The 19135-nt window shown below is 39.6% G+C and overlaps 1 protein-coding gene across 8 annotated transcripts in view; it reads left to right on the top strand.

Annotated features, from left to right (window-relative positions):
• Positions 1 to 377: 377 nt before the first annotated feature.
• Positions 378 to 19135, top strand: part of hhip (hedgehog interacting protein) — a 169810-nt gene continuing 151052 nt past the window's right edge. For 4 of the 8 annotated variants that reach the window (XR_010964347.1, XR_010964346.1, XM_067992464.1 and 1 more), the window contains exons 1-4: positions 378 to 978; positions 8493 to 8688; positions 12348 to 12504; positions 17467 to 17668. Coding sequence is in view for 6 of the 8 variants with exons in the window: in XM_067992464.1 (XP_067848565.1) it covers positions 712 to 978; positions 8493 to 8688; positions 12348 to 12504; positions 17467 to 17668 (822 nt within the window). In the remaining 2 variants the exon portion in view is untranslated. The remainder of the gene's footprint in view (positions 979 to 8492; positions 8689 to 12347; positions 12505 to 17466; positions 17669 to 19135) is intronic. The other 4 variants (XM_067992444.1, XM_067992438.1, XM_067992429.1 and 1 more) reach the window with 3 other exon arrangements.

The following is a 19135-nucleotide window of genomic DNA, read 5'->3' as shown; positions in this document are numbered from 1 at the left end:
GGAACATCCTAAACTTTAAGAGTGGGGGGGGGGGGAAGACTCCCACCCACTACAATTGTATCAAAAAAAAAGAATTTATGGATTATTTGTACTTTTGGGGGGAAATGGAAGAATCCTGTGGTAACATTTTTCGTGTTACACTTGTTGCTAAAATCGTGGCTAGTTCTCGGTTAATTTTCTGCAGAACTCGCAACACGAACAACAGCGCTTGTCTCCCCAGCGCGCGCGCGCGCGTCCGTCCGTCCACCCACCCACGGCACGCGCCGCGCACTCCCGAGACTGATCGGTTCTCAGCGATGACGTCGTTGCGCGCGTGCACGCGGTTGCAAAAGAGAACGAGGGGGGTGGAGGGGGGGGGGTGAATCACACACACACACATCATGTGGAGAGAGTAAAAGAAGCAGAGAGCGTGCCACCCACCCACCTACCTGCTAACATCCATCCGAAGCAAACATTACACCAGTCTCAGCCTGAGCGCGTGCTGCTACTCACACCCAACAGCTCGCAGCACAGGCAGCTGCAGCTTCAACCAGTGCACCTCAGCCTCATTAGAGATATAAATTGCAAAAAAGAAATAACTTGTAAATATATTTTTTTATGTCAAAAAAAAAACTAGATTTGTGCTTTCAAAAGTTATGAGTTTTTTTTAAGTGAGCAAAAAAAAAAGGAGTGGGGGTATTTTTTTTTTTAAAATTACATCAATATTGGAGGATGAAGATGAACGCGACGGTGTCTTTAAAGTTTGTCCTGGTGCTGGCGGTGGCCGCCAACTTTCTTGATAGCGAAGCGAAGTCGCGTGAAAGGAGTGAGAAATCTCCGATGAGGAGGTGCCTGGATGGGAGTGCGCCGCGCCGCTTGAGGAAAAGGGAAAGAAGACTGTTCGCACTGGACGCCAGTGGGAATATCTGTCACAAGCTCTACAGCCGGCTGTCCTGCTGCCCTAGGGACAGGCATTTCCATGAGTTCATTGATGCCAAGGTAAATTTTCACTCGCAGGGTTGAATAAAATGCATTACGTGAGGCTGCAAATGATACGTTCGTCGTATTGAGCGCAGACCAGCAACTTCAGTTACCATAGTCATCAATCACCTTATAGTACTGTATGTATCAGATTTATTTTGTGTGGGGGGAAGGAAAACTTTTGTTTACTTTTCTTGGGCATGAGGAGGAGGCTCCAATCATAATCGTGTTGACGGACTAAAGTTAGAAAATGTATATGTAACATTCAGGTGTTGTTCTTGCTTTAAAAGCTCCACAGTTGCAGCACTGTAGTTGTCAAGGTCTGATGAGGGACGCTTCGAAACTCGTGTTTCAGTGTTGTTGGCCCCAGCATAATAAGAAATACCCAGACTGAAGCGAATTTTTATGCTAGGTTCACGGTAGATTTCACTCTATTCTCATGTAAACAGCTTCTACGAATCAACATATGTGTCTGGGTGGTATCTTTCACTTTGTTTTGTAACAAAAAGCCATATTGCATCATTTAATTTGCTCAAGTCATGCAAATAGAAAAAATCAATAGGACAAAAAGGGGTCGACTTATCCTCCTCCCCACTAAACTGCTGCCCACACACAGAGTCCTGTTGCTTATGGCAAAAGAATAACAACAACACCATTGTGTTTGTTAGTTGGTTCACTAATGGGTGAAACTGGAGAACATCATTCTCCTTCAGTCCAAGCTCTGTCCAAATGTTCGTGCCTTTTGAGTGAGCATTTGTCCTACTATTTCTATTCCCAAATGAGTGAGAACGCCTTACTGCAGGTTTTCAGCTGTAGATTTCCATTTTATTTCTACCATATGCAGCAATATTTGATAGGGCAAAAGATTTGGTCTTTCCGATGGGAATGATCAGGGTTAGGAGTGTAGGTGTAAATGAGTAAACAGAGCTGACGCTATAGCTAAACTTTTCCCAGATATATTTTATTTATATGTACAAAAATAATACAAAAATGTTGTTTGACTGTTTCTGGCAACCAGCTGGTGGTTATACCATGCATAATGATGCCTCTTGATGTAGTTCTCTGCAACCTTTTATCCCAAATACCTTTCAAGTGTTTTGGATAGTTTGTTGCCTGAACACATGGCAGTTCAAGGAAGAGCTTATTACAGAATTCAGCCTGGCTGAGTTGCAACTTTGTGTCTGTTCTACCTTGGATGATTTCAGAGCCAAGTTTGTCCAAGGGATTGTTTTCAAGTGTGTTCCCCTCACTCTAATCTGTTTGCTCTTGCTATTTCACTAACAACTGCCTTTGTTATACAAATGTGACTGAGCAACAAACTCATCCAGTGTTAAACCTGGCACAATAAAGGTCCAAATTATTAAGTCTTACTTGTATTTTGAGTGATTTTGAGATGAAAGAAGGACTGCACACATGTTTTACATTAGTCAATAGTAACACTAATCATCCCTAAGCATGTTACGATAATGTTTGAATTTTTGGTAGCTTTCAATGTGTTATGCTTAATCACATGCAGCTCGATGGTTTTATCTGTTACACTTAGTAACGAAAAGAGGAAATGAGATGTATTACTGGAGAAAACAAGATTTTTTAGATTTAAACTTTGCCACCATTTATTTAGCAACCAAAAAAAGGGAGGGCCATCCGGTCTACTGAACAAGTAGGATGCTTCAAGGAATCAGACAGATTTATGTTGAATAGGCTTTGTCAGATTTTTAGTTTGTTGATATGAGTGCAAGAATAACAGGTTATTAAATATAGGTAGAATGCCTTTGAGAACTCAAAAACATTTCATACACTGCATTAGGCAAAATTCTTGGACTGTACAATCCTACTGCAAAAACTGTAAGCTGTTGATAACATTTATTAGCATATCTGGTTAACATTTCAGAATGCTGATGCTTACACTTAATGTTCTCAAGAAAACTGCATATAGAAAAAAAACACACTCAAAATAATAAAATTAGTAGATTGCTCTGCTTGTCTGAACATTAAATTTATTGGATCCACTGTCATTCCTTTTCCTAGTCTAAAAAAAATATTTTTTGTCAATTTATTTTTTTCCACAGGATATTCTCAACTGTGAACCATCTCACAGCCAGGTGGGTGGGATAGTCTTGGGGCAGCAGACTTCCCTGTGACCACATTGACAAAATTCTGTGGTTTCCAAGCTTGAGTGATGGTATTGCGGGGGGGGGGGGGTTGGCGGTTGGCGGTGGGGGTTGAGGGAGTGTATGGAAAAGAGCCAGAGAATTTCAGTTTTTCCACAACGGCATCTACGTGGTGCTCCATCTAATGGCTTGCCCAAGTATTGGCAAACCTTACTGAAATGAGGTGCAGAATTTGAGTCGCAGGCAAACTTGAGGCTCCTAATCTGGAATCTCATGTTACTGCATTTCATGAAGAAAATATGCAAGCGGAAAATATACAGAATATACCTTCTACTTGAATTGTGTCCTCCCATTCAATCAAGCAAATGCTATGATTTTGTACTACCTAGGCACATAATGCTAACATGTAATTGATTCTGCCATACCCAAATGCACTTCTGCTCCCATCTGTGGTGCTCATGCTCCAAACACATCCTCTGTGGGAGAAAACCTCCGTTACTTAATTCTGTACAATTGGAAGCTCTGCAACTCTTCAGTTTCCTTCTCTCACCCTAAAAATGTTTCCAGCTACGACCTTATCACTAATCGGATCTGCTTCTCCATTACCCAGTGCTGACCTTCCTTTCCTTCATGATTCAAACAACAGTCTTGGGGAATCGGATTTGTTCACATCGACAGCACATCGAAATAGCCTTACATTAAATACGAGCCCCAGTCGTGGTTTCCCCTGTGATATCATCAAATCACATCCACTGGCAATAAGTAAGCTCAGTCCTATCCCTCTAGTTATCTGGACCACCCATGCACCAGCCACGCAATACTTTTGTTTATAAATTATAACCCACCTGTTCTGTGGCAACTCAGTACTCTTAAATATACAGTGGAGAACACAAAGAATTAAACAGACTTAAAACTGATACTAGTCTATGCTGTATAAAACAGACTGCGGTATGCAAATGTTATTGGCCTCTGGTAGCTTTAGAGATTGTTGAATATCCTCAGTGCTAAAGCTTTATACAACTCCATAACTTTATGCTGGGCATAAGTGCTAAAGCAGCATCAGGTTAATAGTTCGCAGTGTACAAGCTCATACATTGAACAAGTCAAAGGTTGACAGTGGAACCTATGTAGTACAGATTCATTTTGTCATTTGACAGCAATCTGAAATTGTGATATGTTACTTACTTGAAACTAAAAGGACATAGAATAAATATGTTCAATGAATTGCACTTTTTTGTTCTGCTAATGTAAGATTCAAATCACTGTACTTTGCATAATTTGTCATTGTTAACAGAAAGAAGAGTGCAAACCATTAACCAAACAGCAGCACGTGATCAGTTTTTTGGCAGTTGGAGACTTGAATGGGTTCTGAATTTGCACCTGTCATCTTTTGTCCACAAGTAAACTGTACAGAATCTACAATCCAAATTGCCCCTGACATTAAAAAAAACTCTGCTTTTGGTGTAGGTTTTGTGCCTGGAGTCATTTAGCTGGTATGGTCCTGCACTACTCATTCTTTCCTAGGACCTTAAAACTGTGAAACTCCTTGCCTCCTTCCGGCTACAATCATCAGGCTTTTAAAAGCCAAGCTTTGTGTCAAGTAGTTACCACTTCCTGATTTAACTTGTCTAATAATTTTGCTCCTTTCAACCTGCATAGTGTCGACAGGACCAGGATGTCACTGTGTGCCAAGGTTGGTTTTCCTCAATGTAGATGGCAAGCTGCACAATGCAGTTTTTAAGGATACAGATAACAGTGTTTCTGTCTATCTCTGCAAGGGATTTAGAAGAAGATTCATTTTTGTCTTGCAAGAAAATATCCATCTGTGGGGAGTGGTAAGTTTAGCAGAGAAACTACATTAATAATAAGGGATAGCAACGTAAAACACTGCTTGTTAAATAATTAGCGGAAAACTTGACTGGACAGATCTTTATTGTTTCGTCATTAGAGAACTAAGCATCTCAATCTGAGATTGCCTGCCATAAAAAACTGCCCTTCTCTCAGAATCTGAAATATCACTTAGCAACTGATGATTTCGTGCGTCGAAATAATGGTATGCATCGGAGGGCCATGGCATCAATCTCTTCCCTCCCCAACATAATATGCAGTACGAATGGGCAACTCAGCTAAATTCAGAGTTCTAAGCCTACATTCAAATTTGAGCTTCATTCGAAAAAAAATCAGTATAACGAAAGTGATGATTGTGCACAAAGGGTGACAACTAGCCCAAGACTTGGGCACTGCTGTTGTTATGTTCAGGGACGCCGATGGCAACGTTTCTGTATTCTGTTTTTTTTTAATCAGAGACTACACAAAAGGAATACTAAAACTTGAATTGCCCTGATGCTGTGTGTCCTTTGAAAACTCACCTACAATTAAGGAACATTCCATGTAAAATGTTAAAACTGATGTATTATTTTTAATTGCAGCTTTTAAAGTTGAGTTTAGCTAACTTAGTTGCCGGATGTTTGTTTTATTATTGCCATTCATTTATTGACTGCCACATGCTTACATCCCCCATTGAAAAGAAGGGCATACGCAGTACAATAAATCAAGTGCTTCAATACAACCTTGTCTTTCATAATTTTCAACGGCAAAAGGAAGTATATTATCTTAAAGAAGAATAAAAAAGTTAGAGTCCCACTGAAAATTTTCTACAGTTTAAGACTAGGTTTTCTTTACAGCCCTCTAGCCTTGTGTCTGTAGCATTGGTATCCTAACCAGATGAACATGGGTTTGAGCTTCCTGCCAAGCTGATCATTTTGTGTAGAGGAATACATAAAGGATGAAGATAATATCCCACTCAAAATTTTGGAAAATTTTATATAAATTAAACATAGTTTCTTTTGGTCTGTAGTTTAGCAATTGCACCATTGATTTCCCAACCACCAAGATGCAGGTTTCAGACCTTTTGCCAGAATCTACCTGACACTGTTACTGCTTGCTAGGAGGAGAAGCTGATTGGCATTGCCAATTGGCACTCCACAAGAATGATTCCTGTGTTGATCATGGTGTGGCTGCTGAAATGGAAAGTACATGGCCTGTGAAAGAAAAGAAAAGATAAAATCTATCTATATTACTAAAATAATTGCAAGCGTGTGCAGTAGTTCTAATGTGTTGTAGGGCCAGTTCAACCAATCAGATTGCAGAACTTCCAATTACACTATGTTGAGCACCTCCCATAGCAGCAGTGAGGAGATACAGCCCAACTTATACAAGGGCAAATTCACCAATACTATACTCCCTGTGGGTAGCTGCATTAGAAGGGAATGTGGGTCCGAGATAGGGTAACATTGCTGTGGAGCTGATTCTCTGATCCATGCTCCTTTTGCGTGTAACTGCCCACTGAGAGCTTGGGATCAGTGAATTTACCTATAAATCTGTAAACAGCTCTACAAGAGATCAACTAATTAAATAAAAGTAATCATGTCAAAGCTGCACCCCCTTCAATAGAAAAACACACTGGTAGCATGCTATTATTGCCTTATGAGTAAACTACTGTGAGTGAGGGGGAACAGGAGGTCGAAATACATGGTATGGAGTTTCAGGACTGAGACTGTTTTGTGGACCCAAGGGCAAGTGAAGTGAGTAGCACCAATGAAGTTTTTCAGGAGAGAGATTCTCCTGATCCATGCCTTTTTTTCATGGTCTACCTTTAATGTCTTCGGACAACTGGCGCAAAAAAATTAAACTTTAGCTTCATGCATTTTTTAAATAAAGTTTGAGATGCATCCTTTATTGTACTTCACATGATCTATCTGTACTTTCTCTCATTGAAGACAATGGTAGCTAGTTCTACTACGCATGCAACAGATGCACAGGGCCAGTCATTGCTTGCTTGTATTGCCCTGTGTGCACTCCCATTGTTTCCAGTGGGAGAGAACATCGGGGGTGTGTTATAATGATGGCTCTATCTATCTCTTCATGGGTATATACCCTGCAGACCTCACACAGAGCAAAATGCTACAGTCCCACTGTGTGGAAACAGCATGAAATAAAAATAGAGAAAATACTGTATTTCATTTCAGATAATTTATATAATCCTTTTGCCTAATCTATTGTTTGGTTTATATGTGACCAAAAACACATTCCAGAAATAGTAAAAGTGATTGCAATGATTAGAATCTGTAGCAGTGTATGTCTCTGTAAGAAATACCTTTTATAGTGAATTTAGGGTCTGTAATGGCCAGCAGAGGAGCATGTTAGTTGACAGCTGGCAAGCAAAATTTGAATTATTTTGTTTTTTTTCAGTGCATGTAAGTCACTATGCCTTTTTAAAAAAATATATAAAAAAGAAATATCTGAATTGTAATTTTAGCTTCAGAAATTTAGGGAATGATTGAAATAAGCTGTTATTTTTCAAGAAGCAGCACTTTCTTTTGGATAATCTTATGAAGAATAATGTGCAAGGCATTTGGCTGCAGTTTAGTCTCTATGGTGGTTGTAACACTGGATTTTCTTCCAAATGGAACGTTAATTATGACAAGTTTGGATTAAAATTGTACTGCTTCAGATATGTAAAAAGGTGACTTTTTTTCTTATACCTATACAAAACAAGCTGAAATTATGTGCATGCGGAGATGAAATTCCTTTTCATAGACTGCCCACTGCTGCTCAGTTCATAATAAATGGTGTAAGCATTAAATTATTTTACAGATAGTATGCTTGTACTCAGTTTAGTCCAACTGTGCTAACTGTAAATTGGTAACATGTACAACAAAGTAAAGGAGAAAACAATGTAAATTACTTTACAGAGATGGAAAATTAGGCATCCAAGAAAAGAATGTTATTAAGTGGTTTTAGCAATTTCAGTATATTTATAAACAAAAACATGTAATCTGCCAACACTCCCACAGTAATTTAATTTAGCTGTAGTAAATATTTTTCTGTTGAAAGTTACTTGAGGAAATTTGTAATCATATGGAGCTGAATGATGTATTTTATGAGCATTATTATTTCTTTTAAGTTTTATAATCGCACTTCAGAACATTGCAGATCAAGAGGGCATCAGCAGAACTCCCACCGAGAATTCCTACAGTGGGGGGTTTTGGGGTAGGATCGTAACATAATGGAAAACATACATATTGTTGTGGCCTGAGTAAAGCTTTTCTAATGTGCTGTGACATTTGGAATTTTTGATATTGACGCTCCCTAGTTTTTCCTTTAAAACTTTTATTCAATTCATACTCCAGTTTACGGGAGAAAAGAAACAGCAAATAAATTCCGGAATTTAGAAAACGTTTACTATTAGTTGATTCACTAGATTTAAAATAAGGGAAAAATTCTTTCACCTGTATTAAAAGGCAAGAAGGTACAGTAAAGATCCTATGTAAAACAGATATTCTCTCTAAGCCTGAGTGTTATTGTATTTTTTTTATTCAGTTTGCTTTTGCTTACTTCTTTCTGCTGTTTGATTTTCAGATATTTTCTGTTACAAACAACACAGAATGTGCAAAGCTGCTGGAGGAAATCAAGTGTGCCCAATGTTCACCACATGCACAGAATTTATTTCACTTACCTGACCGGGAAGGAGCATCAGGCAATGAGCTAGTTCTTCCCATGTTGTGCAGAGATTATTGCAAACAGCTCTACTTTGCCTGCAGAAGTCATATAGCAGGTAATAAAGGCAACAGGACAATGAACCCCTGAAATCATATAAATCTCATCCTTTTTTTGATACGTGATGAATCAATGTGGGGGGTATCCATAGCAGAGCCATGGTCCTCTGGTGTGCTTATTACTGTGAAAGGGGGTGGTCATGGGCACCATTAAGCAAAACGAATGCTGACTGAAAAGTCATTACTTCAGTACTGCTGGCAGATGCTGCTGCCATCCTGCTTGGAGCTGTAGTAACATTCAGAAAAGGCTGCTGCCACCCCACCGTGTCCCTTTTCACAATTAAAAGCAGCTTTAATAATACAGTACTGTTGCTGCTGTAATAGCTGAAGTAATTCCTTTTCATTCTGCTCTAATAAATACAAGATACCAGATGCATGGTATTTCACTCTGCGTCTCATTCTGTGATAGAGACGAGTCCTTTTGCAGCAAGGCTTGTATTTTTAATGATATCTTGCATTTAAATTCAGTGCAGGACTTTTGTTTTTTTAAAAAAAGGAAAAGCTTCTTAAGCAGAGCTCTTCATTTCCTTTGGTGTGGTTTCACAGATTTTCCAAAGTTTCCTGGAAAATGAAAATATTATTATTTTATCCACAAACTACTGATTTTTTTTTTCCACAGCTCCCTGCATACAGCTGGTTCTTACTCTTTATCACATTCCCTGCAGACTGAAAGGGAGTGGGGGGGGGGGGGGGCGTGGGGGTCACATTTTCCAAGTCTGCTTGCTAGGCAGTCATAACAGATTAGATTTTGGTGGATATTATGCACAAACAATAAAGCATTGGGGAATTTTTGTACGCTTTTCCCACTCAAAAAATTAACTAATCCCTGACCCTGTGACCTCATCCGCATTTTTTTTTGTGACTTGCTACTTAACTTTTTTAAAATTGCAGTTGAACTGAGCAAAAGAGTTAATTGGAGAGTCTTGAGCAGCACAGGAGCTGGTGCCACAGGAACCTTTCTCCCCAGATCAACATATGTGGTGACGAATGACAAATTTATTTTTCTACAAAGTTTGTGTATATGTAAAACTGCTGAAGTGCATCAAGATGTCAAGTGCTTTGGGTGACCACCCAGGTTGTCTTGGAAGATAACCAGATGAAAGCATAACTTTAGCACTGGGACATGGATGGGGCTCAGGGGTGTGCATAAGCGAACTAGCAGCCTGTTTTTCAGCCGAGCTAGACGATTTTCCTATGTTAGACAGATGCTTATAATCAGCATGTGGCACCGCTTGCTATTGCAGAGGTCGGTGCTAATTGAAAGCTGTTGTTTTGATACCAACGATAGAAAACAAATTTTGTTGACAGAGTGATCATTGACAAGCACCCTAATTGTATTTGTTTAAAGTATCCAATTAGAATTAAGTTTCCAGAGAAATATGCAACAGGAGCTAATGAATCAAAGAAAATTGTCAAAAAATTGAGGATTTCTTTTGTTCTTTTAAGCTTAAAAAGTTTCTTTTCAGTATTATTAATACTTCTGGCTGCACAATCTTTAATTTCAAAGAAGTCGTTTGACTTCATATCAACGAATAGGTAATTGCATAACACTTTATAATGTGTTAAAAGTATACAGTGCATTACTCTGAGGATCTTTTTTGTAGAAGTTTTGCTACTCATTTGAAATATTTTTTCATCATAATTATGATAGTGTTGAAATCATTGATGAAAATAATTACAGTTTATCATACATTTACACATCACAGTCAGGTGTTGTTTACAACACACAGCCAATTAACAAAATCTGAATCTTCAGGTTTATAATATGTAATTAAGATGCTACAGTGGTGGGTGGCCTGGTGGTTCACTATATTAGTGCAGTGATGTATTTGGCCACAAAGTGGTAGGATATGATTTGTCTATTGTTATGCCTCACACAAAGAGTACTCAATGGTGTTTCTTCATGTGATAAATTCCCAGGCTCAGATAGGCTGTCTGGAGAGGGATAGGCAATTGGTGGGTGAGCCTGTGTGTGTTGCTATTGTTAACTTCCTGGATTCAGGAATTGCTTGTCCTATCCAGTCTGCTAAGTAATCATGTATTGCACAGCAGAGAGGGGGCATTGGAATCGAAGCAGGCAAAAGAATTAAAAAGGGAGCAGGTAAAATAAAATATTAAAAATTATACAAATCAGTGTTAACAATCTGGGATACATTAATATTATCTACACTGTAGAAAGACAGTGACAAAGTTTGTCCCATACATTATTTCTGATATCATACTTAGGAGGTATATTTCCCCTTGCTGCTTTTATAGAAAAAGTAGAGATGAGTATGAGGTGTGGAACACTGCTTTATACTTGCATCCACTTTTTTGCTAAAAATAGTGAAGAGGAAAATATACCTTTTTGACTTTCAATACACTGAAGAAAAACCCTTTGCATTGAATTTAAAACTGTCTACATTGAAGATTGGTGGAATGACAAGCTTGCTGGTACTCCCATGTGCTGTCCCATGCAGAGCAGGAAGAGGGTTTGTGTCTGTGATTCTCCACACAGCATGAAACTGTTCTTGGCACCAGGGAACCCAGTAAGAAAAAAGCCACAAGGAATAAGGAAATAGGGGCAGAGAAAGAGGCCGGAGAGCAGGTTGCCTACCTACCACTTCAGCTGTGAAGTGATATACATTCTGGGAAAATAAATGGTTTGTGTCTAAATTTTAAATCAAAGGGACAAACGGCAAGGCGAAATGTAAACATTGTTTCAATCATGCCAAAGACCTTTATAACTCACTCATGACTTTGTTACTTAAAAGTTATGAGATTCTCCTTTCTTGAAAGATAAATCTGGCACCATTCCTATTGTACATCCCCTATTTATGATGAGTCAGTGTTTCATAACACATAAAACTCATGAGAATTGGTCTGTCTATTTTGCCTCATCAGGATAATCACAACCCACAACAGTCAAAATAGATTGAGGAGGAGTTGAATTTTATGCATTTGTCAATGTGTGGGGTGCATAAATGATTTGTCACGTTTTATATCGCCCTCCATATGAATGCTGAGGAGCTGGAACCAATGATAATGCTATTATTTTAATTCAGTTTAAAGACCGGGTTGAGTCTTGTTATCAGAAAAAGAAAAAAATTCTGGCATGCCCCTAACTCTGTTACTGTTTCCTGTTCACTCCTCTTTCAAACTATGGATGAAACTTCCATGGTATACTCGTTCTATATGAGACAATCCTGGCCATAATGGCAATTTGTTGACAAAGTAATGTGGGAACCTCATAAAAAATTACTTTTATATTTAAAGAAACTATGCATGCTACCACCAAATGAAATAACACTTTAAAGGCTTCAGTATATGACAGGACATGCATTGGCACAGACACTGATGCACTGAAAAAGAGTAGAATTCTTTCAAATGTGTGTTTTAAAAAAAAACACTTTGATTTTCTTTTAACTTTGAAAAATAAAATAACTTGTTATACTTTAGGTAGTTATTCACCACAAAAAATATTACCAATTGTCCACTGTATATATCAAGATAATGCCAATGAGAATTATTTTAAAATGTATTATCTTTCAAAACAAAGCAATATACTGTTTCTTCTTTGATTCTTTAAAGTAAAAGCTTGACTTCAACTATTCTTGTTGCACATGCGAGCATTTTAATAGTGTAAACTCCAATAATTTGTTTAACATCTGTTTTCCAGGACTATTCCAAACCACTTCAGATGAGTTCTGCAACCTTTATGCAGCAAAGGACAGTGGGATGTGCTTTCCAGACTCTCCCAGAAAACAAGTGCAAGGACCAGATTCCAACTATTTAAACCAGATGGATGATTACCATGAAATGAAACAGATCAACAGGTTCAATAAGATAACTGCTGTTTGATTTAGAAAAACTGTATAGTCTTTGTAGTCATGACGCTGAACCAGCTACATGTCAGCTTACGCTGCACTATTGTGCTGCCAGATGGTTTGCTTTGTCATAGAACTTTAACAAAATTTAAAACATTGTTGAAGTTTATTACCAGCATAAGTAATGTTCTCCCTGAAGTGAATTCCTTTCTATTGCAGTTCCACATGTATGTGCATGCTACATTTACTTTTTTTCTGGCTGAACACTTTTGTTCAAATTTTTTTAAAATTACTAGGAGGGATAATAAACTAATAGTTGACCCCTTTAACCGCAGGATCCCCTATTGTAGTTTTACAATTAAGTATAATGGTACAGTGTGTTGGTAGGATGTGGCTTTCCCACACACAATTCCTCAGACAGTCAGTTCCTAATGTTGGTTGTTGTTGATGTTGAAGAAGGTGCAAAGTAAGGTCCCTGCAGGGGGAGAAGGAATTCAGCCAGAACCAGGGAGAGATGGAATTCAGCCAGAACCAGGGAGAGGGGGGAGTCAGCCAGAACCAGGGAGAGAGGGAGTCAGCCAGAACCAGGGAGAGAGGGGAGTCAGCCAGAACCAGGGAGAGGGGGGAGTCAGCCAGAACCAGGGAGAGAGGGGAGTCAGCCAGAACCATGGAGAGAGGGGAGTCAGCCAGGACCAGGGAGAGAGGGGAGTCAGCCAGAACCAGGGAGAGAGGGGAGTCAGCCAGAACCAGGGAGAGGGGGGAGTCAGCCAGAACCAGGGAGAGGGAGGAGTCAGCCAGAACCAGGGAGAGAGGGGAGTCAGCCCGAACCAGGGAGAGAGGGGAGTCAGCCAGAACCAGGGAGAGAGGGGAGTCAGCCAGGACCAGGGAGAGAGGGGAGTCAGCCAGGACCAGGGAGAGAGGGGAGTCAGCCAGGACCAGGGAGAGAGGGGAGTCAGCCAGGACCAGGGAGAGAGGGGAGTCAGCCAGGACCAGGGAGAGGGAGGAGTCAGCCAGAACCAGGGAGAGGGGGGAGTCAGCCAGAACCAGGGAGAGAGGGGAGTCAGCCAGGACCAGGGAGAGAGGGGAGTCAGCCAGGACCAGGGAGAGAGGGGAGTCAGCCAGGACCAGGGAGAGAGGGGAGTCAGCCAGGACCAGGGAGAGAGGGGAGTCAGCCAGGACCAGGGAGAGAGGGGAGTCAGCCAGAACCAGGGAGAGAGGGGAGTCAGCCAGAACCAGGGAGAGAGGGGAGTCAGCCAGAACCAGGGAGAGAGGGGAGTCAGCCAGAACCAGGGAGAGAGGGGAGTCAGCCAGAACCAGGGAGAGAGGGGAGTCAGCCAGAACCAGGGAGAGGGGGGAGTCAGCCAGGACCAGGGAGAGACGGAATTCAGCCAGGACCAGGGAGAGACGGAATTCAGCCAGAACCAGGGAGAGGGGGGAGTCAGCCAGGACCAGGGAGAGAGGGGAGTCAGCCAGGACCAGGGAGAGAGGGGAGTCAGCCAGGACCAGGGAGAGAGGGGAGTCAGCCAGGACCAGGGAGAGAGGGGAGTCAGCCAGGACCAGGGAGAGAGGGGAGTCAGCCAGGACCAGGGAGAGAGGGGAGTCAGCCAGGACCAGGGAGAGAGGGGAGTCAGGCAGAACCAGGGAGAGAGGGGAGTCAGCCAGAACCAGTTATTTGTCCCAGGAAGAATTAAAGAAAAAGGCAGAAAGTAAGGGATTTTAAAAAGTTGCAAGGATAGAAAATCATATCGCATGTAAAAGAATCAGTAATTTTGTAACGCTTGTTACTATATGATTAAAATAATACTTTAATTGGAACTGTGGATCATTTATTTCTTAATTCACAGTATATTATTCTCTGAACACCTTTCTAAAAAAAATTCTGCTAAAATTATATTGCAGCCCTATTAAAGTTAATCATGCAGTTCTGTATTCGGTGTTGTCGAATTATCTTACCAGCATTGTATTTGCTGTGGATAGATGGTGTAGTGAAACATATGACACAAAAGCTACAACTCTGATGGAGACCTGTTTCAAACATCACTCTTTGAGAGTTTTAAAAGGTTGCTACTTTGGGTAGTGTGGCACACTGCACAAATGTGATGGTACTCATGGGTTGTGGTACAGAATGATAGATTGATCGGTCTTGTTGTACATCTAATTCCCATGGATGAGTTCCCCAAGTCAGCTGGGGTAGGTAGGAGAGTGGAAAGAATGTGCAGAGGGAGCACAGTGCAGCACTGGAGCAAGACCAATTTTGCACACAACAGTAACAAAGTCATACACCAGTGATAATAGATGCTGTGGTAAAGTTTGAGCCTTAGTCTTTGTTATTCTTATGGTGCTGAGAAGCAGCAGTGGGATAATAAGGGGTAAAAGTCTATGTCAGGAATGTAAAGGTGGTAGAATATAAGTTTTAACAGAAGATTGATGCTTTGTACCAAAGTTCAGTTTTGTACAGTTTCTAATTAGTCCAGATTATGTCATAACTCATCATCCTTATTTACTGTATCTGTTATTCCCCACAGTCAAGGATTGATATTTTTTGTTTTTAATAATTAATTAAATTAACTTAGGGGGCTGTAAAGTCAAACCCTGAAAAGTACAAATGCTTATCCAAATTATGCTAACTCAGTGTTATAGATTAATTTTTCTCTAATCACAGGGTGCAAATAAATACCTTCTGATTTTAGGAATTCTCCTTATGGGTGGTCAGAAAGGACCACCACCAAGAACGTGATTATGAATTGAGTGGTTAGAAATCAAAAAGGGCAGGGACACAAGATACAACATTTCAAATAATTCTGGAAGGTTTTGAGCAAATAGCCACCTTAGTTCTTCAAGCTAATTTTTATGCAGTTCTGAAACATAATATTTAACCAGTATAAATTAACACAGTATTCAACATATGTTAAACTAAAACAGAAAATGCTGGAAATACGCAGCAAATTAGTTATCATCTGTAAAAAGAAAAGGCAAGTTAACGTTTTGGGTGTAACCCTTTGTCACTGTGCACCTGTAATGTTAACCTGTCTTTTCCTTTTATAGATGTTGACTGATTTGCAGTTTATTTTCAGCACTTTCTATTCTTGTTTCAGCTTTCAAGCAGTTGCAGGATTTTTTCCTTTTTATTTAAACATATGTAAAATGTTTCTTGATGGTCTATTTGTTTTGTGCATTCCAAACGATAGTAAAGACAAGTAGAATAATTAGAATATCACGTGTAAGAAACACTGAAAATATTCATTTGCTATCCAATGGTATGGAATCTTAAAAATACCGACAATGTCTGTAGAACAAAGTTTTGTCTGAGTTCTTTCTTTAACATCCAATGGAGTTTTGATCATATCCTTAAAATATAAACCTCTGATTTTTGCAAACATGGAACTTAGACATGTTAATACAATATCCGACATTATTCATTGAATAGTTAGACTATCACACTCTTAAGAAATTTTTTTACAACACATGCTTACAGCCTACATGGCTTATCAACCTTTCACACCCTTGAAAGATCGATAAGAATATGTGATGTCCTGTGGGTCTCAGTGAGTTCAAGTTGCTATATTGCAGACCACTTCAACATTGAAATTCTAATGAAATGACTTCTCACTGAGATGACATGTCTGAAATATGGCTTTGGTTTCTGCATTTGGTTTCCAATCGAATTCTGATGGTCCAAGGCCAAATTCTGATCCAAACTTTGGATTTACTCAATTGGTATAGCTCTCTGAAGCCGGAGATTGAATCATCAGAAACCTGAAGTATTTGGCTTTAGCCATCGGAAACCAAAATCCTGAAAACTCAACCCTACTTCTTACATTTTGTTTATGCATAGTTCAGCTGTATGGAAAAAAATGTAACAAATACTATATAAGTTCTATGAATAATTATAGCAGTCTAGATGTTGTAAAAAGTGTGATTTTTTTTTAATATATATTCATTATGGTAAGGAGAAAAGGAGTTATTTTTGCACCAATCGCCAGAAACAAAATGCACTCAAGTCAGGTGGAGCATTGGTTAGACCTTACAATAGCATCTCCTACTGAACCACTGTGATTTTTCAATTTTCCATATCTGTAAGATTTATCCATTTATTATAACAACAGTAGCAGTGAGAGTGAGAAACACTGGCAATGTTGCCTCACTCACACCAACTTGATTATACCAGTTCCGTACAAATGAACATCTCTTGAAAGACCAAATGAATATATATGGAATACTTGTGCATGTGCAATGGTATTCCTTGCTTCAGAGGAAGCAACGCATTGTCTACCGACCCAAGGGGCGGATTTACTCAAGCAAGTAAGCAGAGGATGGCTTTGGTACAGGCCACAACATTGTAACATGATTTTCGTTGGATTCTAGCCCATTGCACCAGGTCCAACTGCTGTGCTGGAATCAACATAGCACTACTGCAGTGTCAGACCACCACCTTAGGTTGATCTCAGTATCTCACTGAGCTTCTACAGTTTGGGTGTTAGTACTTTTATACAATGCATTTTGTACTGAATTTATACCACTATGAGCATAATTTCACTATAGAAATGGTGGTGTAATAGGGCTAACTACTGATAAGTTATGGACAATTTTGTGGGTGGAGTTGCATCAGAAATTTCAGGGATTGAAACTAGTTAAACTTATTCCACTTGGGAACCTTATAACCCATAGAGAGGTGAGACTTTTGTCCAAACAGGCTAGGCTCATTTCAAAGCTGAAGGTAGCTTTTATATTATAAACAAAATAGAAACACACGCACACAGTGAATTTTGAATGTCTATAAAAAAGTATTAAAGAAAAATAAAAGCTTTACAGTCTATTGTTGAACTTTGAAAATTTGTTTGAGTACTTGATATATTTTCTTTTGTAGTATTCTTGTGTTTTTTTTAAGTAACCAAGATAGCCAAATTGTTTTCTGGATAAAATAAATCCAGCCATCATCAGGGATAATGAAATATTTTATTATTTGTTTAGAAAACATAAAAAAAATTGTTACTGCCTTCATGAAGTGATCAGTGGACTTCGGCAGCCTACTGGACTAGCGCATTGTGGGGATGGATCGCAAAGACTCTTCATCTTGGAAAAGGAAGGTTTTGTGAAGATTTACACTGCTGATGGAGAATTACTGAAGGAATCATTCTTCGACATACACAAGCTGGTCCAGAGTGGAATAAAGGTTGGCATTTTCTCTAGAAATTGTGTTCATCCATGATAATTTATCCGTTATGATAAGTTAGATACAGAAGTGAAAAATGGTCCTTTCTAGAAAAAATGTCTGGCTTCGTTGCCATTATCTATGTTTGACTGTCTGTGAATGGTAGCTTGTCACTTTAATAACTCAATAGAGCTTTGCCAGATTTGGCCAAACCTTGTTAAGTTTCTCCCCTCGTTAGATGCGGAAATATTTTCAAAAATGAGTGTGGTCAAGGGACCCGATGCTCAATGCGTTTAACCGGTGAATAGCTGAGCCATACAGACCTAGAAGGTTCAATTTTCTTCCCCTTTCTGTGCTGAGTTAGCTCATCCAGCTGGAGCAGTGGTACAGAAACTGCAATTGCTCTTTGCACTCTTGTGGTGGAGAGAGGAAATTAGGCTGTTGAATAATTCCTGTTGGAAGTGCGCTGTTTGTGTGAATGTCAGTTGAGGACAGGGTTGGGCTTGGCAATGATGCTCCCTGTGGTAGAATGGCATGCTGCTGTTCAGTTTCATGGCTCACAAGTGAATAACAGCTACTTAAGCATGTGTTCTGTTGAGATATGTGCCCTCAAGAGCTTAAAAGTGTTTCACCAGCTGTTTTTTTTTGAGATTATGAAATTCCTGTTTTTCTCCCTTTTTCTTCTTGCTCTGGTCTCACAGTGCCCATGAGCTCCGACAACCAACAAGACAGCCTAGCAACCTACATCAATATATCCCTGAAGTCAGCTTCTAGGGGGTTCACAAGATACTTTTCCTCAAATTTTCTCTCCCAGCTATGGGAAAGTAATAAGCAGAGTATCCACAGTGATGCATTATTTGGAAATTAGTACACAAGGGGAACTGAATCTGTGTCTTAGCATATTTGCATTGGTGCTGAAAGTGTGCTTTGGTTTTCCAGAACATAGAAGTTAATTTCCCAAGATGACAACCAGTTAACGTAGTACAATGGTGCACCAATGCACTGTGCTGTGGGATAAGACATCTTCATGATTCTTTGCTTAGCAGATTCATCATCCCATTATCTACTGTTAGAGAGAGAACTACTGAAAAGAAGCTAGGTGCTTCCTCACAACAATAGATGGAGAATGAGGGAGAATCACTCTTGTGCAATTTGAAGCAACAAGTTACAATACAATATTAATGGAGTCTAAAGCAGGTCACATGATTGCCGTGTTGTCTTGGGAATTCTCTAGGAAGATCAAAATGAAAAAATAACTTAATTCATTTTTTTAAATTCAGCATGCAAAGCTAAAATCACTTCTGAATGCTCAATGAGTAAGGGAATCAACTGGTATAGCACTAAGCCATGCAATCCTGAAGGTTCACCTCTTGTTCAATGCTGAGGTAGATGATCTCAATTGGGGCAGCAGTTAGGAGCTACAGTTAGGCCTCGGTGCTCCTGGACTAGGAAGGGGAAAAATTACCCAGGGTTCTGACTCCGATTGCT

This window comes from Heptranchias perlo, chromosome 1 (genome assembly GCF_035084215.1).
Source record: "Heptranchias perlo isolate sHepPer1 chromosome 1, sHepPer1.hap1, whole genome shotgun sequence".
In the NCBI taxonomy this organism is placed as follows: domain Eukaryota; kingdom Metazoa; phylum Chordata; class Chondrichthyes; order Hexanchiformes; family Hexanchidae; genus Heptranchias; species Heptranchias perlo.
The sequence above is the reverse complement of the archived record's forward strand: the minus strand, read 5'-3'. Positions and strand labels throughout refer to the sequence as shown.